At 31.1% G+C, this 27804-nt stretch overlaps 2 protein-coding genes and 1 non-coding gene across 3 annotated transcripts; 2 read left to right on the top strand and 1 right to left on the bottom strand.

Moving 5' to 3' along the window:
* The first annotated feature begins 5649 nt into the window (after positions 1-5649).
* LOC124940277 (secreted RxLR effector protein 161-like) lies at positions 5650-6045 on the top strand. Its single transcript, XM_047480786.1, has one exon. The coding sequence runs from the start codon at positions 5650-5652 to the stop codon at positions 6043-6045; it is 396 nt and encodes a 131-aa protein (XP_047336742.1).
* Positions 6046-8217: 2172 nt separating this feature from the next.
* On the top strand, positions 8218-8289 carry TRNAP-AGG. Its single transcript has one exon. It is a non-coding gene; the product is annotated as a tRNA-Pro (tRNA).
* Positions 8290-16266: 7977 nt separating this feature from the next.
* Positions 16267-26573, bottom strand: LOC124940269 (serine carboxypeptidase-like 40). The gene is made up of 11 exons (XM_047480773.1): positions 26324-26573; positions 26063-26133; positions 23614-23735; positions 19361-19704; positions 18477-18584; positions 18126-18400; positions 17114-17347; positions 16928-17034; positions 16736-16831; positions 16534-16639; positions 16267-16456 (listed from the first exon to the last, which is right to left on the bottom strand). The coding sequence occupies exons 1-11, from the start codon at positions 26571-26573 to the stop codon at positions 16310-16312; spliced, it is 1860 nt and encodes a 619-aa protein (XP_047336729.1). The 3' UTR covers positions 16267-16309.
* Between the last annotated feature and the right edge of the window lie 1231 nt (positions 26574-27804).

Raw genomic sequence — 27804 nt, 5'->3', positions numbered from 1 at the left:
ACTACCGTTTTAATTCGAATCAAATTCGCACCTACATATATTACCTATTGGGTTAGGTCTTAACAAGAGATTCCCATCACTATTTCCCTTATCTCACCACATATATCACTATTATTTTCATTTTAATCTTTATAATTATTACTCTCAAATTCACATTAGTTGGGATTCGAATCTTAATCTATATAAACACTTTAACTGTTAGTCCATTTTATGATTATTGAATTCAATTTTTAATTTTATGTATGTATATAAAGAAACTTGAGTATTATGTGTTTTAAAAAATAGATTTAAAAATACCAAAAATAAAAATAAAAATAAAAAATACATGTGTCACAGTCAAAATGAAAAAATGTGCAAAAATCATAATTTCACCCCTATTTATAAAAATGAATTTAATTTTAAATAAAATTTTCTTTTGGAGGCCAATAATAAATTAACAGCCGCTACTTAAGAGTGTGTTGTGAAGAAAACAAAAAAGACATGTAATTCCATCAACATGACTAAACAACTTATCTCTTTCTCACTCTATGGTGGAAACGTTGAAGCCAGTATCATCATCATTAGTGCGATTGTATCGGTATTTTGCTACTCAAAAGAATATACACTTGTTCTTATGCACATGTTTAGAGGAGGAAGTCAAGCTAAACCGGAGAGAGAATCAATACTCTTCCACTAAAGTACCAAAGTCAGAATTTCAAATCTACCGACAAAAGTGTTCTCCTGTTTTTGTTATACTCGAGGTAAAAATATTTTCACAAAACCTAATATATCACAATATTTTTTAAATAATTCATAATATATTAAAAAATAAGAATAATTAAGTACAACTAAACAAAGCATGAAGTCATAAAAAAAATAAAGAGAGAAAAATAAATATCTTAGATCAAATATAAAAAAAAACATGACATATACTATCGAAATTGAGATTTACGAATTTTGAAATATAATATATTAAATACTAAGAAAATTATCATCGAAACATGAATAATGTAAAACGATTCAAATAGACACAAATTAAAATTATAAAAACATGATAAGAGAATGAATTTCAATCTAAGTTGGCATAATGCAGTCCTCCGATTTAGCCTTACAAATTATAGAGATCTTAGGGCTAGTGAGAAAAAAAAAAATTTCAAATTATGACGTTAGAGACATATTTTTTAAATTAAACTGAATAAATTATATATATAGCTTAATGGTAAGTAACTAGATTTAATTAGGAATGAGTGAATCATATACTCTATAATTAGAAAGATAAATTATATATGATTGAGTAAATTATTTTTTTAGGAATAAATAAATTAGGATATTATTTATGAATAAAAATATTATATAATATATTAGTATTGTCTTGTTTGATTTTTTTTTATTAAATTAAATTTAGGTGGTTTAATAAAATATATTAGTTATATATATATATATATATATATATATTAAATCTAGGTGTTTTAATAGAATAAATATATATTGTTGGGTATTGGTTGACCCAACATTGTTGTCTAATCTTTAGTAACCCACTTATTGGACTTGACCTAATAATATAAATAGATACTACTCTCTTGGTGGGAGGAAGATGTCAAATTCCTTTGTGGTGTTTGGATGCTAGAGAGAGGGTTGCTTCCTTTGTGTGAGATAGTGGTGGAACAAAATCGATAAACAAAAGAACTGAGTCAAACTTCAATCGCATTCACACCCAATAGTGGTATTAGAGCTAGGGTTTAGGGTTTGTAATTGAAGTTTTTGAGATTGGATTGGAGGATATAAGTTATCTTCACCAATAAGCGTAGATCTGCCTTCTGTTTCTTTTTTAATACTCTTGCTTTTATTCTCTACTTCTGCTGCTACTTGAGGAAGAAGAAAGCCACCACCACATTTGGAGAAGAAGTCGTTGTTGTCCTGTTCAACCATTGTCGGTGTCGCGTTTGTCGCGACTGCTGAGAATTAAAGCCACTGTTGTGCCGCTGTTGAGAAGACGAAGTAGTAAATCCCCGAGCGTGGTGGGTAAGTCGAAACTTTATTTGAGTTTCGCAAGGTATCATAGCTTGAACCCTCTTATTAATTTCTTCTAATTGATTGTTGATTGCTTTTAATTTGTTTGATAGCATGTTTGGTGTTAATCAATATGGTATGGTTCCTTTTGTCGGAAAAACTGATTTTAGTATTTGGAAACAAAAAATGAAATGTGTTTTGATTCAAAAAAAAAAATGCTTTAAAGTTATTAGGTTTATGCTGTTGCTAATACCGTTGAGAAAAATAGTGAAATGAATGAAAATGCTTGTGCCTCTATATACTTGAATTTATCTGATTCTGTGATGAGAAAAATTGGTAATTTAGAGTGTGCGAAAACCTTATGGATAAATTGTCTGAACTTTATACTGAAACTTCTCTGCCTAATAAAATGTTCTTACTTGAAAAGTTTTTCAAAATTAGATTGGATATGTCCAAGGACATTGAAGATAATTTGGATGTTTTCACTAAACTTATTTCTGATATTAAGTTGTGTGGTGATAAGAACATTGATGAGTATGCCCCCATTGTCTTATTGAATTATATTCCTGATATTTTTAATGATGTGAAGTCTGCCATTAAGTTTGGCAGAGACAATGTCACTCTTGATATTGTTGTCAATGGTATTAAGAGTAAAGAGTTAGATTTGAGACACTTTGAGAGGGTAAACAGTCTGGTGGGGAAGTTATGCATGTGAGGGGTAGATCTTAGGGTAAGTCGAATGTCCAAAAGAATGTTAGTAATGATAGTTCTGATAAGAAATCTCATCCTGGTAGTAAAAAGCAGATCTAAGTCTAGGTTTAGTGCTAGAAAGTGTTATAATTGTCATGAGTCTGGTCATTTTATCAAGGACTGTCTTAAGCCTAAGAGAAATTAACGTGTTGAAAATGCTAATGTGGCTGTTTGTGAGGGCACTATGGGTGATATTTGTATGATTAATAATCTGTGATTATGCTAGCTTGAACTCTGTGTTATTTGATTCTTTGTGCAAATCTGATTGGCTAGTTGACTCTGGTTGTACTTTCCATGTGACTCCATTTAGATATTTGTTTTCGAACTATAAAGAGATTGAACATGGTTTTGTGTCTATGACAAATTCGAAAAATTGCATTGTATTAGGAATATATGATGTATGTCTAAGGTTCTCTTGTGGTTCTGTGTTTACTTTGAAGAATGTGAGACATGTTCCTGATTTGCGTTATAATTTGTTGTCTTGTGCATCTCTTGAGAATGATGGTTTGGAGGGAAAGTGGGGGAAATGTGTTATGAAAATTTTACGTGGGTCTCTTGTTATCTTTACTACTAAAAAGATGAAAAATCTGTATGTGTGTCATGCTGCGACTTCTTGTGAGTCTATAAACTCTATGATTGGTGATAAATATGTCTTTGGCATAATAGATTATGTCACATGAGTAAAAAAAGTCTAGAAATTTTGCATAAAGTTGGTCACTTTGGTAGTGATAAATTGTCCCCCATCCCCTTCTGTGAATCATGTGTGCTAGGAAAACAACATAAGGTGAGTTTTCCCATCACCTCACACCCAAATGTGTCTAAGTTTATTAATATCCTTGAATATTTTCGTGCTGATGTGTGGGGCCCTTCTAGTATTGCTACACATGGGGAAACCAATATTTTCTGTCCATCATTGATGATTATTCTAAGAAAGTTTGGGTGTTACTTTTGAAACATAAGTCTGATATTTTTGAAAAGTTTAAGGAGTGGAAGATTTTGATTGAGAATCAAACAGGTAATAGAATCAAAACTCTTAGGATAGATAATGGTCTTCAATTATGTAATAAACAGATGCATGATTTATGTGTTACCTTGGGTATTAAAAGACATAGGTCTGTGCCGTACACACCACAACAGAATGGTGTTGCTGAGAGTATGAATAAGACACTTCTAGAGAGGGTGAAAGCTATGTTAGCGTCATCTGGTTTGTCTAAGAAGTTTTGGGTGATTATGTACATACTATTACTTATTTAATAAATAGGTCCCCTAGTTTTCCCTTAGGAGGGAAATGTACTGAATCTATCTTCTCAGGTAAACCTCTTGATTTGAGCAACTTGAAAGTTTTTGGTTGTGTTGGCTATGTACATCATAAGGTTGACAAGTTGGAGCATAGGTCCAAGAAATGTGTGTTCATAGGCTACCTTGAAGGGGTAAAAGGTTATAGACTTTGGGATAGGAGTGAACATGGGCTTAGGATTGTGATAAGTAGAGATGATGTCTTTAATGAGAATGATTTTCCTTGCTTGTCTATGTCCCCCACTCCTTTTAATGATGCTCCTAATAAGGTGGAGCATGTGCCTGTAGTTTTTTTATCAACCTGCTGAACATGATGTGAATGTTCTAATGAGGTGGAGCATGATAATGCGCATGATATTGATGATTTGCATGATTCAAATGTTTTGTCTGATTCATATGATTTTCTTGATGATTTGAATGATTCAAATGTGTTGTCTGATTCACATGATTTATATGATGATTTGCATGACTATCAACTTGCTAGGGATAGAAGTAGAAGAACTGTAGAATGCCTACTAGATTTAGGGATGATAATTTGAATGATTGTAATATGTCTGAAATTGTTTTTAACTTGTTTGAATCTCTAGACTATAATGAGCCTAGCTCTTACAAAGAAGCTTTGAGGTCTAAGTTTACTACTAAATAGATTGTTGCTATGAATAATGAGATGAATTCCCTGATAATCAATTATACTTGGAAACTTGTTCCTAAACTTCATAATTGCTCCTTAGTGGATTGTAAGTGGTTGTATAAGGTGAAGCAAGAGTCTAAAAAAGTTAGATTCAAAGATAGGTTAGTAGCCAAGGGATTTACTCAAAAGGAGGGAATAAATTATGTTGAAATTTTCGCTCCTATTGTCAAATTCATTACTGTTAGAATAATGCTTGTTTTAGTTACTCACTTTGATTGGGAATTGAAGCAAATGGATGTTACTACTGCTTTCTTACATGGCGAACTTGATAAGAATATTTATATGCATTAACTTGAGGGGTTTGTTGACCCCAAGGTGATGCATATAAATATTCTTATCAAGTTCACCATGTAAGAAAGCAATAGTAACATCCATTTGCTTCAATTCCCAATCAAAGTGAGCAACTAAAGCAAGCATAATTCTAACAGTAGTGAATTTGACAACAGGAGCGGAAATTTCAGCATAATCTATTCCCTTTTTTTGAGTAAATCCCTTGGCTACTAACCTAGCCTTGAATCTAGGTTTGAGGGGTTTGTTGACCTTAAGTTGCCTGATCATGTTTGTTTGTTAAAAAAAGCCTTGTATGGTTTAAAACAATCTCCTAGGCAATGGAATATCAAGTTTAATAAGTGCATGCAATCTTTGATATTTAAAAGAAGTTTTTTTTATCATTGTCTTTACTTCAAGAATATAGACTCTGTGCCTGTATTTTTCTTTTATTGTATGTGGATGACATGTTGATTGTTAGCCCATGTCTGAAGTCTGTTATGCATTTGTAAAAATTGCTTTGTGAAAATTTTGACATGAAAGATTTAGGTGACGCTAAGAAGATTTTGGGCATGAATATCATTAGAGATTGAACAAAATTTTCTTTTGTGTTGAATCAAAGTGCATATGTTGCTAAAATTTTGAGTAAATTTTCTATGTCTGATGTTAAATCTGTGAATGTGCCTCTTGCTTCCCACTTTGTGTTAAGTAAGGATCAGTCTCCTAAGACTGAAACTGAAATAACTGAAATGAAGAATGTGCCTTATTCTAATGCTATAGGATCTGTCATGTATCTCATGATTAGTACTAGATCTGATATTACATATACAGTTAGTTGCTTGAGTAGATTTATGTCTAACTTTGGTATGCCTCATTGGAATGCTTTGAAATGGCTTTTGAGATATCTAAAAACCATTGTTGATGTTGACTTGACTTTCTTTAAGTGTTCTCTAGGTACTAAGTTGGTTGGTTATGTGGATTCCAATTATGCTAATGATAGGGATAATAGAAAGTCTACTACTTTCTGTTTACTTTGTGTGGCTCTTGCATAAGTTGGAAGCCTCAACTTCAACCCATTGTTGCTTTATCTACTACAGAATCTGAGTATATAGCTGCCACTGAAGCCTTTAAGGAAGCAATTTGGCTTAGGACTGTTTTGTCTGAAATTGGTTTTCTTGACAAAAATATGGTTGTGTTTTCTGATAGTCAATCTGTTATTCAACTGTGTAAAAATCCTATTTTCATGATAGAACTAAACACATTGATATTAGGTTTTATTACATTCGGGTTATTGTTGAAAAGGGCATTGTTAAGTTAGAGAAAATTCCTTTAAAATTTAATCATGCTGATATGGGTACTACATGTTTACCTACTGAAAACTTTATTTCATGTCAACGGATTTTAAACTTTGACTTAGGGAAAACTCTTTGAGGTTCCTCCTTTGTGGACATGGCATGCTTTGTGACTTTGCCTTCAATCTTTGTGATTTTCCCATGCTTTGTGCTCTTGCGTTTGATCTTTGTGATTTTCGCATGCTTTGTGCTCTTGTATTTGATCTTTGTGATTTTCGCATGCTTTGTGCTCTTGCCCCTTGTCTTTGTGACACGAGTTTACCTTGGGTATTCTCTTTATTGCCTCGATGGTAATAAATTGACGATGATGTGTCTTGTGATTCCATGATTGTATTTTGTACTATTTTGGGCCAAATGTGGAGATTGTTGGGTATTGGTTGATCCAACATTGTAGTCCAATCTCTAGTAACCCACTTATTGGACTTGTCTTAATAATATAAATAGATACTACTCTCTTAGTGGAAGGAAGAGATCAAATTTCTTTGTGGTGTTTGGATGCTAAAGAGAGGATTGCCTCGTTTGTGTGAGAATAGTGCAACGGAATCGATAAACAAGAGGATTGAGCCAAACTTGAATCGCATTCACAACCTAACCTATATTAGTTATATAATATAATTAGTTAGATCTAGGTTGTTTATTCTATTAGTTAATTAGTTGTGGGGCCTCCGGGCTAGTATATGAAAATTAAAAAATTACGAAGTTATATAATTATATATTATATAAGTATTAGTATTAGGGAGATAACTGTAGTCCGGTATACCCAATGAGTGCCTCCGCTCGTGGTTCCACCTATCTGTCTCCCTCTCCTCTTCAATTCCAATCTAATCCGTCATGAGGTAAACAAACACCTGTTGTAATATTACTACTTCAACGCTTATCACAGAAAATTTAACCGGAGATAACACATAATTTTTTAGTTATTTTAAACGCGAGATGAAATATCTATTTCTTACGATTTACTTAATGTCTTCGTCTCATATATTTTTTTACCAAAGTTAATTAATATATTGACCAACAAATTATTCATACTCATTTAACCTCACTTAAAAATCCAAAGCAAAAGTAATTATTTAACATTAATTAATAAAAACACATAAATTAATATTATGAATGTAAAAATAATGTGTTATTTAATTTATAAAACAAAATTTATGTCTTCGAGATGAATAACTTCATTTTCATTTTAGAGGTAAATACTTTTATTGTTTTTGAAATGATTAAACATTTTTCATTAATTTATGTGTGCAAAATTCCAAAATAATGTGGGAAAATAGTTGCAACTTTAAGGTAGTTTTTCTCCTACTCTATTAAATATTATATTAATCATTCATCTTTGTTCACTCAAGCACATCTATTGATCTTTGAATCAATTCATTTATAAATATCTTTAATCATATAAACATTATTCATTAAATAGTATTATAAAGTCACTTAAAATAAAACTCACCATCATATCTTAAATGATAATTACTATTATCTAAGAAATTAAAAAAAAATTAAATTATATTTAAGAAAACTCCAATTTGAAAAATATCGTGATTATAAGGAATCATAGTCATGCCAATTTCTAAAATAAACTAAGTCACTAAATAAACTATCATAGTCATGCCAATTTCTATAATAAACTAAGTCACTAAATAAACTTAGTCACAAAATAAAAAAGTCACCTAAACCCATGAATTTATGTTGCTTTCATTTATTATTTAATTAGACAAATTAAATAACCTTTATCTTATCTGTTTATTAAAAATCATGAAATTCTGTTGAATTCATTTTTTTATCCAAATATTATAGGCTTACCTTATATAAGTTTAAAACACCTCAATTTACTTTTCATTAATATAAATATAAATATTTTTAAAATAAATATATGGGCATTTGGTCTAGTGGTATGATTCTCGCTTAGGGTGCGAGAGGTCCCGAGTTCAATTCTCGGAATGCCCCTCTTGTTTTTTTTCCCTTAAAGTTAGACATAAATTGTTTTTTTCCCCTTAAAGTTAGACATAAATGGTCCAACACTTCTTTTCTTTCAAACAAATGTTCAAAGGCATAAATGAAACTTTTATCACCCCTCGTACCAAAATCTAAATTGAGTCTAACAATTTACACATATTACTCTTTGTAACTTTTCATACAAAGTAATTTAAAAAACCCATTACAAATAGACTTAAACCACTTCTAAACTCAATCATCAAACCCCAACTTGATTTCTAAAACCGGATTTCACATTCTTCCTCTCAAATCAAACATCTCGGAATATAAGCAAACAAACTGATGGGCCTTGAATTCCTCTCTAAACAACAACATTTGATCATAAGCAAAACAAACAACTTTGTCCTTATCTCGGATTATCAAGTTTCATCAACAAATGATCAAACACAATCCACCCATTTTCTACATCCAAAGATGTGATTCAAATCCTCCAACCGTTTGCAGACATTCTTAATAAACTGTAATACAAACATTTTTACACTGCACGAGTTTCAAGAAGACATATCCAACCCGCACACCTTCTTGCGAAATGGAGTAATGCCACTAAATTGAGGTGGTTCGGCCACTAAATTTGAGTTCGGTTTAATAGTTTCATTAACACGGTCAGTTCGTTCGATTTATAATTGATTTGATTTGATTGACATCCTTATTCCCAAATCAAAACTAGGCTATATGGATAAGATATTATGTTTTTATTTTTTATTTTGGACAGGATTGAGTTAGATTGAAGTACTTATTACTCAAATAAAATTATAATAAAGAATATAATAGAGAATAATGTCAATTTTGTATAGTGGTTACTAGGGTAGACATTAAACTTTTACACACGAATTTAGGCTTATTGCATATAATTTAAAATAAATAATTGATTTAGAAACGATGTGATATTAATCAAATTCCATACTAGTTAAAAATTTGGACATTTTAGAGAAAAAAAGAGAAAGAAGAGAGAGTAGAGAGCAATAATTAGAGAGGAAAAGAAATCTTTGAATAATTTTGTCATTATTGAGCATTCGAAGCTTCTCAATTTTTAGGTAATCTACCAAGGTTTTAAGTCATTCCTAATCTTCTCAAAATTCTCCATAGCCGATTATAAGTCTCGATTATTGATATAATATAAATTCTCCACTCGATTTGATTTTGAAAGATTTGAGTTCTTAATCATTCAAACTCTACCATATTGCTTGAATATTGCTTGAATATGTTCTAAATGTGATTTAGAAAATATTTACCAAGTTAAAATTCTTGGATTCTACTTCAATAATTTTTCCCAATTTCAAAATCAAATTCAAGAAATTGGATCATCACTTTTGGGCTCCTACCCGAGGGTGATAAGCCAGAAACGATCCTTATACGATTTGTAATGTATTCAAATCATTTAAATTAAACTATAATCTTTATTTTTTTAAATTGACATTTGTTTAAAAAATTGAGAACAATCGGGCTTCTTGAAAAATAGAACAGTCAAATTCTTTCGATTTTGTGTTCTGGTTGTTGGGTTGTATTTTAATGTCCAGGAAAACATTTGGTAAGACTAGAATTCGAATTCTAGCCAAGAAATACTAATTCATATTTTCCCGATTAAAATTTTGAAACTCTGGTGGGCCACCGACAATGTCCTACCCGGTTGAATGAGACTTTAGATCTGCGGGAAAAATCTAAATTCCAAAAAGAAGCTTTCTATGAAATCTTCTTTTGATTTGGAGAAGTAAATTATGTTTATGTTTTTGGGGCATGAATTCGATGTCGACCAAAGAAAAAGTTTATGTTCACGACCCGACTGAAGAGTGGAGACGATGTCTCTTTCGCGATAGAGGATCAGAGATCCTAAATCGCTTGACGATCGAGAGACCGACTGAGACTAGCCCACTACGCGACCAAAGAAAGAAGGATAAAAAGAAATATCTTAGGGATTCAAATCCTTAACCTCTGCCCCTATTGCCCTCTAGTTCAGCCCAACGTCTTCAACCCGTAGGCCGACCCACGACCAGTGATCCAAACTCAAAATTTAGGAAATTATCATATTTTAACAATTTCTGCCCCCTCACAAAATATGTATGCAATCTCAATTTTAATTTTCTCTACACTAAAAAAAAAAAAAAAAAAAAATCAATAAGGGCCAAAGCCGTTACTAAAAGCCTAAAAGACCGTTACTGAAAAATTTCAGTAACAATCCTATAAGTCGTTACCATTCATTACTGAAACAACTAGGGGCGGAGCTAGGATTTGAAACATACCCGGGCTAATTTTTTATTAAAAGAATTTATCCGGGCTAGTTTTATAGTTTGCTGTCACCAATGCCTTTTAGCGACGGGAAATAACCAATAACGACGGTAATTTACCGTCGTTGTTGATAGAATACATGAAAGCTGTTTAAGGCAACACAGACTACAGCACGGGCCGGCTTGTACTTGGCTCCGCCCTTGGAAACAACCATTACTAATATAAAAAAATATCAGTAACGACATTAGAGAGCCATTATTGATATGAGTATCGGTAACGGTTATAGCTGTTACTAATATGAATATCAGTAATGACTTTACTAAGGCAATGTCGTTATTAATATTAATATCAGTAACGACTCTCCAAAGGAAATGTTGTTACTGATATTATCAGAATTGACTCTCTAAAGGTAATGTCATTACTGATAACATCTGCTCTCTCATGGATAATATCATGGTCATCTGCTCTTTCATCTCAATCATCTTAATACGTATTTACTTCGCTGTTGTCTCTCAGCCTCACACTCTTCCCATGACTGCTGTCTCTCATGGTACATTTGCATGTACACTTGGCCTTTGAGGATTTGTTGGGGGGCCTGTCCAATATCGATGTATCCAATTGAATAATATATGGATACCTTGAAAAAGTACCTTCAGAACAAAAACATTCCTGAAGGGTCAATCAGTGAGAGTTACCTTTTGCACGAGAGTATGAGTTATGTGGTCGATATTTAGAAAATCACGAGTCAATAGAGACATTGATACAATCAATTTCAACACTTTCTATATTTTTGGCAATAGAAGATTTGTTGATTGCAACACTTTACACTTACGAATCGGGTGATTAAGAGCGTGCTCACGTATACATTTTGAAAAATTGTTTCGAAGTTGAACAATATTACAAATAAGAGTTCATAAGCTGATTAGTGACTAATTGTGAATTTTTTAATTAACTAATTACAATTAAATTTTATTATATATAGTGAATTCACGCAAGAGTTGACCAATACATGGAGACTAAATCTTTCTAATCTTGAACGTGATAAACTTTACATAAGTTTTTTTAAGACGAAAGTGGGGCAATTGAATGATGAATCAGATCAAACTTTGTGTTTAAAGATTCTTAGGAGTGACCCGACAATTTATGCTAAGAAGTATAACTCCTGTAAAATAAAGGTGCAAGTTCAACACCGAGAAGCATGACGAAGGGTTAACCACACAAAATAGTGGTGTATTAGAAAATGACAACAATGGGGATGAAACGATAAATTACTACACTCACAGATATCATAAAAGTTCAATATTTTGGTGGTAACCGAGTAATTCTTTTTAAGTGTAGATGGTTTGATGTACATTCCAAGGGTCGTTTTATAAAGTAGATAAATATGGGTTTGTAAGTGTTAATGTAAACATGACTTTGAGAATTCGAATTCATGATTCGTTTGTAATGGCAAGTCAAGCACAACAGATTTTTTAAGCTACAAATATGACATCTAGACATGTATGGAAAATTGTCACAAAGATAAATCTCCGTTATCCGAATATCTAGAAAAGTTTTATTTGTGTCAAATAGGATGACCTCTTTAAAATTTTAACTTTATTTTTCTTGCAAATATCATGGAACCTAAGGGACGGGGTACACGACAAGCCCTATCGAGACATTTAGACAAGTTCCAAGCTCATGTAGTTGATGTACAGTCTGATGATCCTATGAGCTTTATGAGATCACTTTTGGATATTGAGGGACTGAATGATCCAGATTCCACCATTCCTGAGGTATTTGTCACGCCGGAGGAGGATTCCCCCATTCCAAGACTCTAGGTAGTTAATTACAAGTTATATGTGATATTTAAATGATTATATAAATTTTAACAAATGTCGTTTCACTGTTATTTTTTAGGGTCTTCATCGAGGAGGAGAGGATGGGGAAGAACAAAAATACAGTTATCAAAAAACTACAAACTGGGCAGATGATGCGTTTTGAATTCAGGGAGGTGGATGGAAAGCCCCCTTGCGATAACAACAATTACTGTTCGAGGCATATTGGCACCATTGTCCAGAATCTCACGATGGTGCCGCATCGTCTAAGAAATTGGTATGATCTGTCACATGCCCAATTATACCATATATGGCAGTCCATCTCTGTGAGTTTGATATTTTTTAAGGTGTTATCTTATAATTTGAAGATTTCATAATCTTTAAATATATTGTTATTTTTCAGGATCTTTTCGAGTCTTCACCCCATCACATTGACAGCTACAAAGATAGGTATATGGCACATGTGAAGAAAGCATGGGATATATGGAGATATACGAACAAAAAGACTACATCCAACCACATAATGGCGACGAGTAGGTAATCAGATTAAACCCTCTTCTTGAATTTGACTACGATGATTGTAATTATATCTTTGACCATCATTACTTCATGACTAAATTTCAGGTATAATAGATATATTTAATTCATTATATGTTTAATAGACTATTAACTAACAACTATAACTATCTTATAATTGCAGAAAAAAAGTACGATCGACGTCGACAAAAGAGCAAAAGTGGTATACACCCACCACACCAGCAACAGACCATTTTCGCAAGTGGAGCGACAAATGGTAAGTTGTGGTAAGAGTATTAAATTCTCATAATATCTAACATATGGTATGTATGTTATTTGTATAGGAGAGAGGGATATTGGACACGCCCCTAACTATGCATAATTATTTTTACATATGCATACTAGGAGAGCGACCGCTAAGGATCCGACTCCCGTGCCTTCTCCGCATGTTCAATAGACCGTTGTAATTTCTAATCCTTTCTATCGTTTTAATTTGCATGTTTAAGCTTAAAATTATTAACAATGTTGTACATGATTATATAATGTGATGCGCGAGCGGCTAGAAGAAAACCCTAACATGTCGCCGTTTGAAGTGTTTAAGGCTGCTTTGAGACCATAGTGACATAGAAGGGTGACCGGGATGGGATCAAAAGTTCTTCCAACACACTTCAGAGTGGATCAAATGAGAAGTTCTTCCTCGAGCATCAACAACGCACAAGTGTCATAATGTCAAGAGACGAAAGTGTTGCGCGAGGAGAGCACAATCCCACGAGACGAGATGACGCAGATGCGCGCACATCAAGACACTCTACAGGTGCAAATGCACGCACATAAGGACGCATAAGCGCAAATGCGCGCACAACATGACGCTCTACAAGCCCAAATGCGTGACAATAAGCGGCTATACAAGAGCTTATATCTAGGATGATCCCTCCTCCCCGATCAGTATTGATTGACATATGATTTGAGATTTTTATTGAAACTTGGAATTGATTTTTATTTATGAATGATCTTTTTTTTCTAATAGTAGTAGAATAAAGAATGAAACCGATTTAATAAGAATAAAAATATGTCAAAAACCTGAGAGTAAGGATTATCAACGACGGGGTTAAGGGAACGTCGACGTTGATAATTAACAATATCAGCGACAACATTAGGGGAATGCCGACGTTGATAATTAACAATATCAACGACAACGTTAGAGGAATGCCGACATTGATAAGAGAGTCAAAAATGTGTCAAAAACCCAAGAGCAAGGACTATCAACGACAACGTTAGGGGGAATGCCGACGTTGATAATTAACAATATCAACGACGACGTTAGTGGAATGTCATCGTTATTAATTGTTATTATTAGTGACGGAATTCGCCATTCGTCGTCACTTATATTTTATTTATCAACGTCGGCCTATCGCTGTCGATAAAAGCCATTATCATTTAACGACGAAATTCTTAGCGACAATTTTGTTATCCGACGCTAATAATTATTAGTGACGACATTATGGCTTTTAGCGACGGTTTATACCGTCTTCAATGATGTATTTTTCACTAGTGTTGGATAATTAGAATTGCTAAAATAATTTATAATTCAAATAATACTCAAGATTATTTTTTTTTCAATACCTTATAATTGTGTTGGTAACATTATGTTTAATATGTCTTATCTCTTTCTTAATAGCAAATGATATTATCAAATTTAGAGGTTTTTTTTGTACAATAAAGAGTCATAGAAAATGATATTTCATCTTGAGGCTATCTAATATTTATTCTCTAATTATTCTCTAATTATTTATACGAATATTTCACTATTTTGGTCATATATAAATTATGAGTTATTACATGACATAACATTTTTCCGGTATTCTTTACCTACTCTTGGGCAAGAATATTTTTCACTATTACAGAAAATATTTATTAGAGATTTTTCGATACCGCTTGATTTCGCTTATTCGATTTGTTCTAATTCATCATTCATTGTTATGAAACTCAAATAAATTCGTTTTAAAAGTTACCATAATAAATTATATTGTTACTCCCGTCTCATTTTAATTTCTACTAATTTAACTTACTATTTAACATTTAAATTTTTATTTATTTTTTTAAATGGCAGAAACAAATTTTGTTTTTGTTTTGTATTATTTATAAATTATGTTTCTTATATATAATTTTTTTTTAATTAATGAGAATTAACTTGATTGAAAATAAAATAAAATTGACCAACAATAACTTTTCTTCTTTTTAGTATTTCAAAATTTTAAATTCTAATCATTTGGTTAATTACTAGACAGAAATAAACTATTTAATTTTACATTAAAGAAGATTTAAAAAAAATCAATTAATCATTTCAAAATTACTTTTGATATGAAATAACAATTTCTTAAAATAACAAATTACACCGAGAATCATACCACACTCGACCAAATGCCCTTGAAAAGAATAATAATTTAGCTATTAAAATTTCTATTTTTCTCAAAATCTATTTGTTATCATGGCTAATATATGGATTTTAAATATTTTATTGTTAACATAGAAATAAAACTTGCTTATAATGGTTAATTTATTTTCAAAAGTTCTTTTGACTTGAAAAAGTTGTACCCTCCTACATTTTTTTCTCTTACAATTTAAGGTAAAACAAAATACAAAATACAGTATACATTCTCTATTTTTTTAAATTATATTATATAACATTTATGTAAGTTTCAAAATAAAATTTATCATAACCATTATATATTTTAAAAAATATAGGTGCAGCATATAAGAGGTTGAAAATCAAATTTATGTTGGTGACAATGATACTTTTTCTTTTTAATATAAAAAGCTAGCATTACTTCTATAATCATGAAATCAATTTCAGTTTAAGGAGTTCTAAGCAGCAAGAATCCAATTTATAAAATTGGATCTTTTAGACATATCTCTTGCTATTTGAGATTAACCTCTAAGAAGGGTTAGGAAGTTGCTTAATAAGATAGTTGGAGCTAGGGATAACCGGATAACTTCATTCGATTAGGGTCAGAATAAACTTAATTACATGATTGTTGAGCAAATAAGATTAGACTTGTTTAAGTTAAATATTCAATATTTTGGTCAAATAATTCATATTTTGTTCATTTATGTGTGAGAATGAGGATGATGTTCAATCATCCCGAATGAGTTTTCTTTATTCTTATTGGGCTATTTGTTAGGTTTTTCGTGTATTGAATGAGTAGAGCGGTTTCAATGTATATACTACATATCGATAAAGATGACGATTTTTTTCTAATTAAACCTTATTCAAGTCATAATCACCAATTACATATCGACGAGATCACAGACAATGTTTGACCAATTGATATTTAAAATCTTATACTAATTAAATGAAGCATAAAAGACACATAAAAGTTCCCAATTTTTATTTGACCAAATGAATTATGAACAATTTAGTTTGATGGTAGAGGTTTGTTGGCCAAGAATGAAGATATGAGAGTTAAAGCTCTTGCAGGCTTAAAACTTGGCACCTCATGTCCTGCCCCTCTCACTGTAACATATGTCAAATCTCCTTCATAAACTTGTGTATAACCACCAACCTGACAAATAAAAAATAAAAAAATTATTAATTTTAATTTAATTGTTTTGTAAAATATATTTAAAAATAAGTTATCACCTCTTGGTCGAGGATCCATGGGCGCCAAAGACTCTTGATTGGGAGTTTAATGGCTTCAATTGAATACTGAGAAGAAGCAGGTGGTACCCTTCCATCTACATCACCACTTTTAAACAATATACATGTTTTTTTACTTAGAAAAAAACAAATTATAATTAAACAATAATGTAATTAAATAATTAACTAGTTAATTAATAATTACCTATAAATCCAAACACGAAGTCCATTAGCCATTAAAACTTTCAATATAGGAATGGTTGTTTTTGGACTATCTTTCCAATCGTAGAAGAGTGTATCGCTTTTGTAACAAAAATATGTGAATCAAAATATTATATATTCGAATAGAACATACACTAGATGAGATAAGATAACGAAAGAATTCATTAACAATTACCTGCAAGCAGTCCAATTGGTGATTTTGGTATGGAGGGCTTTTTGGACATGAGGCAAGTTTAGATAATTCGATACATAATTACTAGAGCAAGGATCAAACTTTCCGAGCTGCAATCATATCCAAAAAATAATAAGCAATCGAGTTTTGTTATAACTATTCAAGTCGGAAATTTAAAATTAAACTTACTTTATAAGGCTTAGGGACAACGTCGGTTAGATAAGAAGATTTGCATAAACTTGCATAAACGTTATATATATTAATAAGCGAGCCTATATCTTGTGTGAAATAATAATCCGGATTAGCACATAATGGTGCTGTCTTTGGGTCATCACACTCTTCGTTAGAGATTTCGGCATAACCTTTAAAAAAACGTACCCTTCCTTTGTTGTCTTGTTCATCATCAATCACAGCATTTCCAATCTGCCAAAACAAAAGACAATGAAAACAAGTTTAATACTGTTGTAAAATGCATCATCTGGTTAATTATACATGTGCTTTCATGAAATGATTAAAGGGTATTTTAGTCACTTAATTTCTCGTAAACAATATTATTTTCGAATAATCTAATTTACCTTTAATCAAACAAGACAATAAACATTGTATAATGTTATGATTTGTTTTTGTACTTTGAGGAAATATTGTAGGATGGACTAGACAATATAGCAACATTTTTCATAAAAAAGAAAAGAAACAAACAAAAAAAACATAAATTTTGAAGGAGGAAAACAAAAAATATCATATATATTTCATTTTATTTTTGTTATCAATCAATAACTCATTCTCATATCCTTATTTAAACAAAATTGAACCTAAAAATAGGATGGTAAACTTAATAGTTCAACTTTATTATCATCAAGAGTATATGTGTCTATCATACTAGTTAACATAATTTTATTAATTAACTTGAATAAATTTTATCTTATTTTTTTTGAAATTTGAGAAAATTTAAATTTCATCCACTAAAGATGATAATCCAAGTCATTACAAAGACTTCTGATAAATAATTAAAAAAATATTTTAGACCTATTTATCTAAATATTTATAAAAAATCAGATACTCGAAAAAAAAAATTACGGTGTCAACAACTCAACATGAATATGATAACAAATTTTCAATAGATTTTCTCTTAAAATTAAAAACAATACTTAAATAATAATATATAAAAAGAGAAATAGACAGGGATTGAAGAGAAACTAACAATGATGCCTTTGAGGTTGATTAGAGTCTTATTAGCCATCTTATTATGCTCAAGAACAGTTTGAGCAAGTTGAGGAACATAATGACCTGCATAACTTTCACCAGAGATGTAAAAATCTCTTGTTTTATATTCGGGAAATCTCTCCAACCAATTCAACAAGAAATTATAGCTTTCATCCGCAGTTAACTTATCTCCCGTGTTATTATATTCCGATTTGTTATTTGTATAAGAAAATCCCACTCCAGCAGGTGATTCCAGAAATAAAACATTCGCAACTGCATTCATAATAATAATAATATTTTTGAGAAATTTATAATGATTTTCTTCTCTTATAGATTAGAAAACACGCACCTTGATTCCAGGCAAATCGGTTGTAAAATAGAGTTTTTCCATCGCTTTTAACTCGGAAAGGTCCGAGTTCTTCCATTGCTCCATAACCTATGGAAGAACATCCTGGGCCTACGAACATTCATGTTACATTAATAATCATTTAGTTTCGGAAATCATTAAAAATATCAATATCTTGTTTATAATATGATTTGGATTTTGAAACTTATCCTACTTTAAACAATGTTGAAAATCAAAGAAATATTCAAAACTATTACATGAAAAAATATATTTTATTTGCTTAAAAATGAAATGAATTTCGAGCTTAAGTAATATTTTTTAACAATTCTAATAACACCTATACATTTTTATTTATAAGGCTTTGATATTTATTAAATATAGTTAAATACAATGTAAATAACTTTTTTTTTTCAACTGCAATCAATCAATGATTGAATAGTTTATAAAAATTAAAAATATTAAAAGTAAAAGATTATATGAGTAGTACCAAAAGTTAAGACCTTATCTTTTATTTGTAATAATTATAATTATATATCAAAATTAAATCACTTTCCTCTATAATTAACTGTCTAAAAATATTAGTCACTAAATTAAAAAAATTATGTTAGTTTATATGAGAATCTCTTAATCTAGTCAATGTTTTTTTTTTCTTTTGTGTAGAATCAATCATTTATCACAAAAGTTTGTAACTTCTTGCAACATAACACAATACAAAACAGAAAATTTTAAAAAATTATTTTGAAAAACAATTTTAAAAAAATCAACCAGAAAATCCACAAGATATAAAAAAGGGACAACATAAAAAGACTAGAAATTGTGAAATATACATAAATACATTACAATTATACAATTATGAAGAGAAAAAATAGAAACCAAATTATGATTACCTCCATTGAGCCATAGAAGAAGGGGTAGAGACTCTTTGGATGGATGATTTGCTTCCACAAAGTAATAGTAAAGAGATGTATCAAAAGTGGGGTTAACTTTGATATAGCCACCATATTGATCAAACTTCACCGGAGGTTGTCCCGGCAAATGTGTGATCTTATCATTCTCTTTTGTCCATTCATGATCATGATCAATCATTCTTTCTTCATTCTTTCTTAGAATAGGTTTGAAATCTTGTGTATCAACAACTGATCCATTCTTCTTGTATTTAGCCTTATAAAACTTAGATAGAGCATCACCTTGTGATGATCCATTTACATGGCTTAAGCTTGTAAAACAAAGGCTAAAGAAGAACACAATTATAATGTTTTTCACCATCATCATTCTTCTATCTTGAGAGAAAAAGAGGGATGGGTTTATGATTGTAAAAAAGATGGAGATGGGTTTATTATATAATTAGGATTTTTTTAATCTTCATATTTGTTTGGTAAAAAAAATTCATTTATGGTTTTAAAGTTTGTATAACAATGAATTTATTGAAAATATTTTTTTAGGTAAATTTGTAAATGTAATCATTCTTTTTTGTCAAAAATGTTATTTACCTTATAATTTGTAATCTATAGTCTTTAAGAAATATATATTTAATATAAATATGTGATTTGATTAGGTAGATAATCTGATAGGTGATATTATTGAGATTTATTAACATAATTGATGAAAACGTTCTCCATTAATAACTTCTATAAATGATTGATATTTAGCACTTAGAAGACAACATATAAATTATGTACATTATTGAAATATTGAAAAAAAATACATAATTAATGGAAATGATTTATATTATTGTTGCCAAGGAAAATATTTATTTTATTTTTAAACTTTGCTATAAGAGGGAAATGATTAACTAAGAGAAAAATTAGAAATTTAAGATTTTCTAACGTTATTAAATTATTGATGATATCCATCATATTTAAACCTCAAATATGTTTGATTGAGTACAACATTAATGGGATAATACAATTTATTTTAACATATTTTTATATGTGTTTAATAAAAATAATTATAAATTTATAACTTTATACACAACATAATAATTATACATATAAATTTATTATGTCCCCTTACATATAATACATTTTCTTATACCTTCTAATTAAATTTAATATTCTAATTACATTTAATATATATACCCTTTGTTTTTTCAATTATACACACTTTATTAATATATATATATATATATATATATATATATATATATATAATATTTTCATATTTATTATTATATTTATTTAAAATAATATTTATTATAAAGAGTTAATAAATTTTATAATAATAATAAAGAGTGATAATGTTATATTAATAAACCATTGTTCTAATTTTTCTGTTACTATTATTATTATTACCATTTTATTAATATTTATCATTTTTATTATATTATAAGCTTAATAATAAATAATAGTATTTCTTCATTTCAGTATATTATTATAAATTTTTTTTATACAATCTAAATTAATTAAATTAATTTATATTTTAAAAAAATAATTGAAAATATATATTATAATATTAAATCAAATCCATTAATATTATAAATTTTAATATATTACAAAAAAAAAATTAAATACTATAGAATAATAACAAATAATAGTCACAAAAAATTAAATAACAACACTCAAATAATACAAATAAATAATTAATGTTTTTATAACATAATTTTTTAATAAAATGAATAAAAATATTATTTTGTTAGGATATGTGTTGACCATAGAGAGGTGGCTCTCTGGTTTGACTATAGTTAACCATTTTTAATTTTCAAAAGTTAAAACCTGTTTCTATTCTTCACAAACTCTTGAATAGTTCAAGTGCGGAACAATTTGTTGGATTTGAAGCGTCAGACAGATGAATGCAAACAGAAGAAAGTAAAGAACACAAGGAGTTTTATGGATGTTCGAAGATAAAACTCCTACGTCATCCATTTTCCTCAACAGGAAGGATATTCACTAGAAGACTTTGATTTGTATACCCTTTCTTCTTTATGGACACGTGTCCTATCTCCGTTGGATGTACTATCCATGATGTACGGGGTAGTACACAAGGATCTTGGTAGTTCATTTGCTGTACTATCCATGATGTACGGGGTAGTACACAGGGATCTTGGTAGTTCATTTCTTGAGCTCGCGCGCGTTGACATTGAGACATCTGCTCACTTCCCTTTGACTTTGAGCTGTGCGATGAGATTCGAACCCAGGTCACCCGCGTGACAAGCGATAATACTTACCACTATATCACTTAAGATATTGATATCTAAATATATCTCTTTATGTCTCCTAAACCCGTCATCTCTCTCATACTATATCTCATTGTAACAGAAACAACAATGGGAAACCTTTTGGCTTAAGAAAACGAGGATAAATTTGAGACAACTGTTTACTATATCATTAAGTGAATGACTAGATGTGAACTTATCTACACTCTAGATAAGAAAGTATGTTGGGCATTAGCATGAGTCACCAAAAGGTTAAGACACTATATGCAAAGCCCATCATATCAACTTAGTATCTAGATTGGATCATATTCACTTCTTATTCCAAAGAACACTCTTATCGTCAATGCTGACCAAATAGATGATGATGATAATCCATAAAAGGAAGAGTTGTTGCAGGATTCCTAGCTGACCAACTCATCATTGTTAAGTCAAAAGACGAACTTGAGTTCCCTGATGATGGAATCATGAGCGTCACGTCAAACACATGGAAATTAATGTTTGACGGAGCTTCAAGCAAATAAGGATATGTAATTGGAATTTTGTTGGTTGACTCTAAAGGGACATACAACCCAATATCTATAAAACTCGAATACCCCATACCAATAAGAAGGATGAATATGAGGCATGCCTCTCGATCTCAAATCGGTATAAAAAAAGGGGCAGTCAAATTAGAAGTAATCAACGACACTAATCTGATTATATCCCAAGCCAACTACACCTAGCAAGTAAAAAGGGAAAATTTGAAACTCTATCATGCTCATCTAACTAAACTCATGAACAAATTTGATCAAGTATAATTTTTAATACTCGAAGCAACCGAAATCGCTTTGCGGATGCCTTGGCTACTCTTGCAACCATGACTCAAATCCTAATGAAATTAAAGTTAATTCACTTAAGATTCGACAAAAGCAAAGACGTGCTTTTAAAAAGGAAACATTAATTTCATGTGAAAGTTCTATTAAACCAAGGTATAATACTCTTCATAAATACATAGAATATGGAGAATATCCGTCCCATTTACGAGCAAAGGAACGACGCATGTTACACCAGTATTCCATGAATTATGATTGGATAGCAAACAAACTCTATAGACGATCTTTCAATAGTCAAAATATGCTCTATGTAGATGATCTAGAATAAAAAAGGACCATAGAATAAGTACATGTAGGAGCATGTGGCCCACACATGAATGAAATGGCTTTAGCAAAAAAATACTCCATCTAGGATATTATTGGCATAACCTAGAATAATAGTGTGTGAGATATTTAAAAAGTTGGCATCAATGTTAAATATATGGTAACTTAAATATACCCCGACATCGATGCTCTATAATATGACCTCTCATTGGCCATTTTCTACATAGGACATTGATGTCATTAGAAAAATCTATCCACATGCTTCAAATAGACACGAATTCAAACTTAATTGACTACTTCACTAAATAGGTCGAAGCGACTTCTTACAAAATTTTAAAGTCATCTCATGTGGCAAATTTATCCGCACCAGCATTATCGCTAGGTACGGAGTCCCTCACGCTCTGATTTCAGATAATGACCGATACTTCTAAGGAAAAATGTTTCAATTGCTTGATGAATTCAAGATCGAGCATCATAAGTCATCTCCCTATGGTGCGGTCGAAATGGTAAACAATAACGTGACTAGGATCATAAAAAAGATGACCAGCAAATATAAGGACTGACACGAAAAATTTCCATATGCCTTATGGGGATATCGTACGGCCGCTCGAACCTCGACAGACAAAATTCCCTACTCATTATTTTACGACATGGATGCAGTACAACCAATTAAAATTGAGATTTCAACTCTAATAATACTCTTAAAAAGCCATGTTATCGAGAAAGATTGGATTAAATCTCGATATGATCAACTGACATTAATCGAAGATAATAGGTTAAATGCTTTGTACAAAAGCAAGCCTACCAAAAACGAATGTCAGATATCTTCAACAATAAGGTAAAACTCAGGAACCTTAAAGAAGGCAACCTAGTTCCCAAACGAACTCGGGAACTCTTAGACCCAAGAGCTTGTGTCGTCCCCAATGGGAAGGACCTTTTATGATCAAGAAAATACTCTTTCAAGGATAACTTCACCTATAAACAATAGAAGGCAGAGAATTTATTGATCCAAGCAATATCGTTGCGCTTAAAAGATATTTGGTATAATATCAAGATATGTGCAAAATGGTTTTGAGCTCAACTTTAAAAGAAGCTTATTTAAACAGAAACAGATATAAGTTTTGTAAAACTTTTATCATTGATCAAAGCACTAAAGTCCGAACTACAAAAGACTTGATTCTTCTCAATATAAAAATAAAAGGAGGAGAGAAGATATATAGGCAACCTAAATTTTTGTAGGCCCTATCTTAAGTAAATAAAAAAATTCTCAGTCCTCTCACAAAAGAGGAGGAGAAAAAGTTTTGAGAAAGGAAGAAAAAATGGATGCCTTCTATGAACCGATACTCTGGATTTTAGGAAAGAAGTAGGAGAAGAGTAAAGATCATCAATTCCTTCCAAAACTGATAATCTCATAACAAACCCAACGATTCATAATAACTCTGTAACGCCTCCAATTCTCTTGGCTTTCCATTTTAAAAATTTTAATTAGTCTTTTAATTCCCGAATTTGTTTTAGAAAATATTTTTGGATATTTTAAATAAATTGGGAATTGACTTTTTATATTATAGGAAAATATTTTGCATAAGTAAATGCGTTTTAGAGATTCTGTTTTAATTCGGGGTTTGGTTACACTCGGGAAAGGGCTCTCGCGCTTACTCCTCTATACCCATCAGAACTGCGGTCCCTACTTTAAAATTTTGACCAATTTAAAAATTTTATTGCTTGACACATTTAATTTGTAGATGAATTAAATAATGATCATTGAATATATTGAAATTTCATAATTTAAATCATATTTGGAGGTAGGATTTGATCGATTTTTTACACGTTTGTTTTTTTTCTTTTTCCTTCATTTTTTTCTTCCTCCTTCCTTTTTTTCTCATTTTTCTTTTTTCTTTTTTCTCTCTTTTTTTTTTTCACTCTTCTTCTCCTGTTTCTTCCTTTTCCCCAGTACCTTTTCCTCCTCCTCTCCTCTATTCTTTTCCCTTCTTCTCCCTTCTTTATATGGATTTTTTTAATTTTTTTTATCTTTTATCTTTTTACCTGTAAAACAAATATAAATTAAATTAGTGTCAAACATATGTCACATTTCATCTATTTATTTTTTAATTTTAATTTTAATTTTATATTTGTTTCATTTTTTATTTTATTTTAAAATAGCTCAGAATTATTTTATTTTTATTTAAATTGAAAATGTACAATTTAGGTGTCTATAAAATGCACCCCTTGGACCGAGTTTGAAAAACGTTTTTATTTTGAAAACGAATGTCCAAGTTTGACTAATAGACACTTCACTACAATTCCCAATTTATCCGGACTTATTTTATTTTAAAAATGGTTAGAAGGATAAAGATCAAATTTGACAAGCCTCGCTAGAGGCTTGTGTATCATGATTTTAAAAGATCTTTATCTTTCTTGCTTAAATTAAGGGGTAACCTTTTACTCTTTCAGGGTTTTTGGTATCCGTTCACTTCTTTTTTTTTGAAATGAACATCAAGTGATAATTTCAATATCTCAACCTCGATGAGTTGTTTTGGTAACTCTAGGGTGTCTTTGGTAGAATTGATACATTTATGTTCTTACCGTAGCAATCATGAATTAGGTCCGAATGAGCAACATGTGGTGATTTCAATATCTCAACCTACAAAAGTACTTGTCTCTTTTCTATTTTTTCCATTTTTCTTCAAAGCCTTGAGCCTTAAAACATCTTTTTTTTGGACAAGATGAAATAACCTTTCTCAATTTATGGCTTTCAGTTCATCTTTAAAGTTTTTTGCTTTTTCACAAAATTTTCCTCGAGAATTAACTTTTTTCATATTCGACAAACACAAGAATGAATTCAATATGATGTCTTGTAAGCGAATTTTTATTTTGTTTTTCTAATAAGAGGGGTCAACACCTCGTTCTTTCTTACAAAAACATAAGAGTTTTATAAATACTCTACTGAACTTGAGAACAAACTGCATACATATCTCCATTATGAAAGAATCAAGTCAAGTCGGTACGTAGTTCCGTTTTGTGGAACATTAAACAATTTTACAAAGAAAGTGATAAATACTTTAATTTATATTTGTTAAACAAGGCGGGATGTTTGATTTTCCCTTTTTAAGAGGGGAGCATTTCATCGATTGTTGTTCCCCTTACTCGTGTTTTGCTAGTGGGTTCTTATTCACCTAAGGTATCTCAATGAACTATTTATCGATCAGGTCTTGGATCTTGTCCTTTAGGGTGAAATAGTTATTAGTGGCATGTCTGTTGCACTTGAGGTACTTACAAAAGAAGTTTGTCCACCTACCCATTACTGGTTCATCAGCTCTTAGAGCTTCTAACTCGATTACCTTTTCTTCGAGCAATCTTTCAAATTCTTGTTCCACTGTTATTCCCAAATTATCATATACCTGAAATGGTTTGTCGTATGTTTGAATATTTTTGCCATGAGGTTGAGGGTTTTGTCGTACGTCTTATTGGTTTTTCACGCCCTAGGTTTTTGACGTATTGGACTAGGTTTTTTGTTATTCATCTCTGCAACGTAAATATCATATACGAAATGGATATTGGTTTACCTTTCCTTGTCATGTTTGTTCTGGGTTTTAGAAGTTGGATTTTCTTTGTCCATAGCCTAGTCCATTTCAATTTCAACATCATTAGGCTTTCCAAGGTTTTATACATATTACCGCCCATTCCAACATTATATGCCCAATTGATACTTTCTTTGACTATTTGAATTTGTTTCGTCTCACACGGGAGTGCATCCATATCTGAAGCGACGTCTTTCCATCTTGTGATGAACGTTGAGAATTTCTCATCATGCATTTGCTTAACGTCTTTCAGCTTTCTTTCATATTCTCTAATGTGATGTACATAGAAAACTTATCGATGAATGTTTCAACAGTTTTATCAAAATTTTAGATCCTAGCTATATCCCGTTGGCCATACCAATGAAGAGCCGAATCGGCGAGGTATCTTGGAAGCATTTGACGCATGGTTTCTCTTCCGAGTTGTAGGTGACCAAGGGTACCTACGTAAATTTTGATGTACACTTGAGGGTCCATTTTCTCGTCGAATTTATCGAGTGACTGCATTTTTAAGTCATGGAGAATTGGAGCGTTATCGATGGCTATTAGTCTGGACTTCCATATGTCGTGGGCTCTTGTTCCTTTGAAAGTTAGTGCTTCAAGTTGTGCCATTTTTACATCGTATATTTTCGTGTAATCATTGACCCGAGCATTTAGGATTGGGCCAACGAAAGTATCTACATATTGTGAATTTGATTGACACCTTTCAGTATCGAAATCTTCGTACATAGACATTAGGTCGTGAGGTATTAGAGGTTTAGGTATGGCTTGTGTAGGAGGGATTGACGAAATAGGTTTAGAAATAAAGACTCGTTTTCCAAGGCTATTTTTGACCTTTGAAGTTAATGCTACTATCTTTGCGGTCATTTGGGCAATCATGGTTTTCATTTCAGCCATTTCAGAAGATGACCCTGTTTCCTTTTGTACGAAACATCCATCTTTAGCCATTTATGACTTCTAGTTTTTGGATCACATTCTCGGAGAGTCATTTTAGAGTCTTGGAGATTATAGACGTTTAATGTATTATGTAACATGCACGTAATAGTTGTACAAACATATGTTCTTAAATGAGTGAACACTTATTTTCCCATTCTTCTTCTTTTGATAGGAGAAATTGCACCTATTTTTAAGAATTAGTATTTTATTTGTCGTTTGTTTTTCTTAAATGAAGATGTACTTAGAGGTGTCACTTTGACTATAATGGATACACATATTTATAAATATAATAGTCAAGTAAGGGTTGTAGTGACGATATTTAGTTGTTTGGGCACGATAAAAACTAGCTTAGAAAGAGTATTCGTGTTTTTTGTGCTAATAGGAACCATAAAAGAGTATCATTCACTGATAGTGGAGGGGATAAACCACCACCATAAACCAGGGAATATCAAATCAATTGGGAATTTTCCCCCACCTCCATAATGCCTACGTCCTATCGGACGGCTCATTGCCGAAAGGGGGGCTCGATCCCA

This window comes from Impatiens glandulifera, chromosome 1 (genome assembly GCF_907164915.1).
Source record: "Impatiens glandulifera chromosome 1, dImpGla2.1, whole genome shotgun sequence".
Lineage (NCBI taxonomy): Eukaryota > Viridiplantae > Streptophyta > Magnoliopsida > Ericales > Balsaminaceae > Impatiens > Impatiens glandulifera.
This window is presented reverse-complemented; position numbering and strand designations above follow the sequence as displayed.